This window comes from Falco cherrug, chromosome 13 (genome assembly GCF_023634085.1).
Source record: "Falco cherrug isolate bFalChe1 chromosome 13, bFalChe1.pri, whole genome shotgun sequence".
Taxonomy (NCBI): Eukaryota; Metazoa; Chordata; class Aves; order Falconiformes; family Falconidae; genus Falco; species Falco cherrug.
In genome coordinates this window covers 20,553,506-20,559,774 of record NC_073709.1, presented here as the reverse complement: position 1 = coordinate 20,559,774, position 6,269 = coordinate 20,553,506, and the positions used below count along the sequence as shown (strand labels likewise).

General features: G+C 37.6%; 1 protein-coding gene across 3 annotated transcripts in view; it reads right to left on the bottom strand.

Annotated features, from left to right (window-relative positions):
* Positions 1-6,269, bottom strand: part of ABCG5 (ATP binding cassette subfamily G member 5) — a 28,396-nt gene that overhangs the window by 10,638 nt on the left and 11,489 nt on the right. For 2 of the 3 annotated variants that reach the window (XM_027801165.2, XM_027801164.2), the window contains exons 11-13: positions 3,169-3,354; positions 1,485-1,597; positions 163-371 (exon numbers count right to left, since the gene is read on the bottom strand). In XM_027801165.2, the coding sequence (XP_027656966.2) occupies positions 175-371; positions 1,485-1,597; positions 3,169-3,354 (496 nt within the window). In that variant the 3' untranslated portion in view covers positions 163-174. Of the gene's footprint in view, positions 1-162; positions 372-1,484; positions 1,598-3,168; positions 3,355-6,269 lie in introns of those variants that run through there. The other variant, XM_055725443.1, reaches the window with a different exon arrangement.

Below are 6,269 nucleotides of genomic sequence, written 5' to 3'. Positions count from 1 at the left end.
ACACTCTTAAGAGAACATTGTTTTTCAAGATGGAAAATGTCCAGTTAGAAACAAACAGGAGAAGGTGAATGTGCTTCTGTATATATAATCAGATAATTCTATCTAAAAATCCAACAATTTAAGCCTTCAACCATAATAAAGTTAAAAGTGCAGTATTAGACATTGTTTATTTTTTTATTGCCTGTCAATAATTCTCTCTCTTATTTTGAAGCTCAGAATAGCTATAAGGGCAAGTCCTGGTAGAAAAGCATAGAGTATTAGGAAATCAATTGCGAACCGGGACAATGCACCAGGAAAGTTTTTCTCAATGAACTGAATGCCATGAGAGAAAATACACGCAGCATTAATTGCAGTGGAACTGTTGGCTCCACCTGTCAAAAGAAAAAATTAATCTTTTTAGTAGGTGAATCGGTAAAATTAAAACTCAGGTTTCAGTATCTAGTGCGTACATTTAATATACCTAGGCCTAATGTTATTTTAATGATCTATACCCACAGCAGTATTTCTCATCATTTTGGAATAAGAACAGACAAGCCATATGTTTCTGGAGTTAATCTGTGCCATGTCTTTTGAAGGGAAGAATAAAGCGTCAGTAGGAGCTTTCTGTTTTGTTCATGCCAAACAAAAAAATTATGGCTTTTCAGACAGATGATCTTCAGGAGCCTCAAGAAGCAAGTTGCCCAATGTTGTAGACTTACAGTGTTTGTATTTGCTGAGGGCTTCCAAAATTCAAGAAATGAAAAGTGTCTGAAGGGCGCATTAAAATTCAGCTGTTTATTACTACCAATGGATTCATGGATTCGTTTTCTAAGCCTGCCATCTATGTTCTTGTAGCGAGGAGGGACAGGAGATAATGGATGAAGAATATATAGCCTTGGAGAGGAGCACAGACACCTGGCTACAAAGCCCAAAACATCATAGGGTAGGTACCCCCATTGATGGATGTTAGCTACTGACCCTGCCAACCTGATGGATTTTTGTGATTTGCTGATTAACTTGCTCACAACTGCAAAGCACAGCCTGGCAGATCCAAGCTGCTCACTATATGCCACGGTAACGTATTTGAACTGAAGCCTCGCTAGTATTAGGGGAAACGGGTATTACCTGTCAGTGCTCACTGCACTTACGTTTGATCTTATATTGTGCGATTCTGTTGATCTTCCATTTGTGTAACCCTGCCCCAATAAGGTCATAACAGGCTGCAAAGTTTACCTTCCAAAATGCCCCCCGAGGGAGGGTAAAAGAACAGGTGAAGATGAAAAACTGATAGAATGGGAAATGGTCAGGGAAAAAAAAAATGAATCAAACTTTAGTCTAGCCTGCTGATACAGCATTACAGTCTTTACTAATTAATAGGCTTTTTTAACAGCTCACAAAATTACCTTTATTTTGTCAGGATACTTGTATGTAGAAGGAAAATAAGCTTCGACATCTCATGAAAAGTATTTCTGATTAAAGGCTACTTTTTTTTTTTTAACACTTACCACATGTGAAGTTTAAGCCATAAAATTCATTGACTATAAGAACTTCACTGCTGTATTTTTGAAAGGTGAGATAACTGAGTATTTTAAAAGGTGTCGGCATTTCTTCAATGGTCCTTAAAGAAACAGAGACATTAAACGGCCTTTCGCTACATTCCAAGAGCCAATTCTACCCCATCTACCCTCATCTTCGGTTGTAGCCTGTTACAGAAACAGTTCTTGGCTGTACCTGTAGCACTTCCAAACCTAAAGTCTATTTTAGTGGTAAATGAGGAGACAACCATGAAGGCTGTCTCTGACTTTGGTTCAGTGTCATAACATTCAGCCCTGACTTGTTTATGGACAGTCACAAATAATTCTGTGAAGTTTTGCGCTCTTCACGTTGCAATGGTAAACTGAAAATGACAAGACCCAATATAAACCTTCACTGCAAAACTGTGTTGCTTCCAAAGGAAGAAAACACCACCCCCTCACTTGTCTTCAAAAACAGAGTACGAAAACTTTGAAATAACATTATTCAACAAGATTGGGTGATTTCTGCACCTAAAATACTGCAAGACTTTAAACAAACAAATGAGCAGAAAAAGAACCCCAGCAACCCAAGCCTCAATGCTATTTTTAACATACTTCATTACCTATGAAGATTAATCAAAGAGATTCACAATATTAATTAACACTGTCTCTACTGTAAAATAAGATTAGAAACCACCTAATGCTTTAAAAAAGTTATTGTTAAGGCATTAGACTACAGTAGTGGGAATAACTGTCTTGTCGCTATAAACATGCATCTTTCTGAAATTAGGCAGGGACCAAGTAATTAGATATTAACCTACTTCTATTTGATAAGCAAGTATTAGCTGAGATCTACTTTGAAGGGATAAAACATCATCAGCTTTCTGAAGACTCGTATGCTTGATGCCAGCTATTGTTAGGCTTCCTTCATTTTCACTGGAAAGCTCTCAGGTGAGATATCCTGTTTGCTCAGCATCTCACGAAAGCTTCAACAGTAATACACCTATTCTGGTATGTTTCTTGAAAAAACAGTAATTTCAGCATTGACAAATGCAAGGGGAAAACTATTCAAAGTTTGTGCAATTATAATGCAAAAACATTTATTTGCACAGTAACAGAGCAAGTGGATCACAATTTTCCCACATCTTTACTACACTGATTTTTTATTTATGATTTTTATATAGTTCATTCTTGCACAGGTAGAAAAAACGTCTAAATAGTTTAATGGCTAAACTGGAGAGTAACACTAGTAAGATAGCTGAGAACAACTTTTTTTTAAACCGTCATTCCCAATGTTTAATGTCTGATAAGTTCCAGCAGTTAGTAAAAGCTGTAAGAACTTTTTTTTCGTAGGTTCCTTTAACGAGGACAGGAATTCACATCATAATGTAAAAAGTAGAAGAATTCAGCTGAACTGATAGTGGCTGAGTTTTATCTTCAATATATTTGCAAATGTGACAAGTTAATATCTTTGTTGATATCTGAAGTTATCAAGTTTCTCATTTGTGTGTTTAGTACTAGGCCTAACATGATTAGCTGAAGGATAACATAATGCACTTTCTTTCCATTGCTACCTGTGCATTATTGTGCTTCCGCAATACCGACAGTTCATTAAACTCTTCGTTAGGTAGATATTTTAACATTAACACCATGATGAAATAAAACTTTTCCCTACCTTACTAGTCCGGTTCCCACTATCACACCTGCTGAATTAAGTAGTACCACTCCGCTTTGGACTATATTTGGGTTTTGAACCATGCCAAGTATAACAAGTGTTAGTAGTTCACCAATTATATGAGACGCTAAGACAACAGCAAAGAAGATTCCAAATCTGGAAGCATCAGGATACAACCCTGCAGTCCTGTACAAAAATGAGCAAAAGAACATTTTAAAAACATTGTTTGGGTACTAAACTTGGAAAGTAACGGTTATTTTTGATTTTATTGATTTTTTGCAATTACAGCTCATTAAGTGAACAGTTTATGCCTTGACCCTTACTGTGGTGTTCGGAGTCTTAACAGAAAGGGCATGCACTTAATATCATGACATGAATGCAGGTAGTTATTAAGGTTTCTCCATTGACATTAAAGAAGGTTATGTAAAGATGTAATTGTAGCAGAAATCTGTTATTTCCAAATAACCAGCATGGCTCTTACAATCCCTTCAACTAACATCCTCCTCCTTTTAGAGTCTATGCAGTGGGAGTTATTTAAAGTAAGCCACATATTAAGAGTATGTCTTTATGCAGATAATTAACAGATGGAATTTTGCATTTCTGATACTGTGCATGCAAATGTAAAACTGGATCTACTCAGTTAAATGGAAGGCTAATTGAATTTACTACCCATTCATTCAATTCATTCAAATGCAATTTCCTCCATACTCCTGCACTCTTTAATACAACAGTTAATACAACAATTTAATACAAATTGTTCCCAGCTTCTCCACAGCTAACTGAAGGAAAAAAATCCTCCCAATCTGTACTAAAGATTAAAAAGTTAAGACAGGCCAGCAATTGCTTAGCAAACTTAATTCAGCCTTACGGTGTATCCAAGAGGTGACAAAACCTTTTATTACGTGGTGACATATTATTCATTTTCCAAAATACCTCACAGCAAAATTGCTTCATGCTAGGTACAGACTGCATCCTTTGCTTAGCTAACAAGCGGCTATTCAACATTTTATTTGCTTTTTCATTGCTCAGTGCAAGGCCCTATGTCTTTTTTTTTTTTTTTTTTAATCCACCATGTTTGAACATGGTCTTAAAAGGGAAGTATTATTTTCGCACAGGCTTTCCTGTAGCATTTTTCGTAACTCCAAAACAATCTCTATTATAAATAGATGGCTGAACATTGACTCTTCAACTATTAAACATTCAACAAGCTAGCAGGTATTCAATAAGCTTTAATCACAGATTGGTACAGAAGAAACAGCTTTCCATAGTTGTAGTATAAAGTATCACCTTCTCTGAGGTGCTCTAATACTTTACACAGAGCGATGTAGATACAGTCTAGTAAATCTGGGGTAGGAATAGCAAGAGAAGAAAGCATAAAAGAGAAAAAAAACCCTAAACAACTCAGAAGAAAGGATATTGCAGCAATAGAATGGTAGGGTGATATAAACTGTTAGACCATTTCCCAGAGGGATCTTTAGCTAGGAAAATGTGCATAACTGGAGTACGTTTTAGCAAGAGATTGCAAAAGTGGCTGTTTGTTCTGGGTCAGACCTGCCTTGTGTCTGGTCAGGTAAGAGTTTGGGTCTGTCTGACCCAAACTGTCTGACCTGCAAACAAATTCTGAGAGAAATAGCTTGTAAGAACACATAACAGATGCTATTAAAGCCTCTCAAAAAGTTAGTCCATCCAGGAAAATTTGGTCCTGTGCAGCTACAATCTTCAACATTTAACAGAGAAACTGCTTGCCCTAAGAGGTCTAAGAGCACTATGAAATTACTCCAACACATCACTGGTGACATCCAAACAACCACAAGATAGCAAAGATATGCAGAAGGTAATATCTGTAGATATTGTCCATTAACTGGAACCACACTATTTATTGCTGGTTGTGTTTGAAGGTACCAAAGCACAAGGGCAAAGTCTCTGCCCATGTGAATTTCCTGATCGTTAAGGAGTCAGCATGACCAAGAGTGGCTCTTGATCTTCAGGAGCTCCACAAACCTTCCCTCAGTGAGCCTGCAAAGGTGCTTTCCAAATGGCTGCCTTCTCAGCGACCCGCTCACGAGCAGGCAGAAGTGGAAGGGCTCTGGTGCGTGCAGCACATCCTCTAAACAATTAGTGAGAGGACAAGTTTATTTCTGCTTGCCTGTGAAAAAGGTCTTCTCCTGGAGCACTGCCGAAGTGGGCAGCACTGACAGCTTGCAGAAATGAAAGCCCAGGTAGCTAAGGGGACAAGGAGAAAGATGACCTTACTTGAACAAAACTGCTACTTTTAATATCAGCACCAATCTAAAAAAAAAAAAAAAAACAACCAAAAAAAACCCCATGCATGCAAGTCCTCACATCTGGAAGAGCAGAAATCTCCCTCTCAAGAGCTTTTGTCTTTTCATCTAGGACCTGACAGTTACTGAGATCCCATGCAGAAAGAATTAGGTAAATGCTAAGCATATCCCCTCATTACCTATTACAGACCAGGAGGAAGAAGAAAACAGTGACCTTTTTTCCTGAGTTTTTCTAGATGGGAAAACAACTATTTCAAAATTCTCATGGCAGATTAGCTCCTTGTGCTGAAGTTCTTATTCAGTAGTCCAAGCGATTCGGTGCAGTTTTACTTCATCTGTTTTCAAACTGCCCATGGGCATCTTACTGCAGAGTAAAAGCACTGACATGCACAGCTACAGCATAATAGCTCCTGCACTTTTTCTCTTTTACAATGACCTGTCCACTTACCATTTCTCAACAGCAAACCAGAGAACATGCATCCAGGACACAAACCAAGCCTGTGATTTATTGGTACACATTTTACTACAGACTACCATCTGATTGCAACTTCAGTGTTACTATCGACTGTCAAACAAAACCAAAACTTAACTATAGCAGACTACATGCCTCTCATTTCATAATTAGGAAAATAAAACAAAACCAAACCAAACCAGAAAAAGACTGAAGGACAGAAATTGGTCCTTATTACTTTGCTATTAGCCTGCATAAGCAGCCATAGACTCTATTTTCAGAATAAGCAAGTGGAAGGTGAAAAATCAATGGAACAGAAATGAAGAAGAGCAGACCTATATGACAGATAAGGCAATGAACAGATGAAA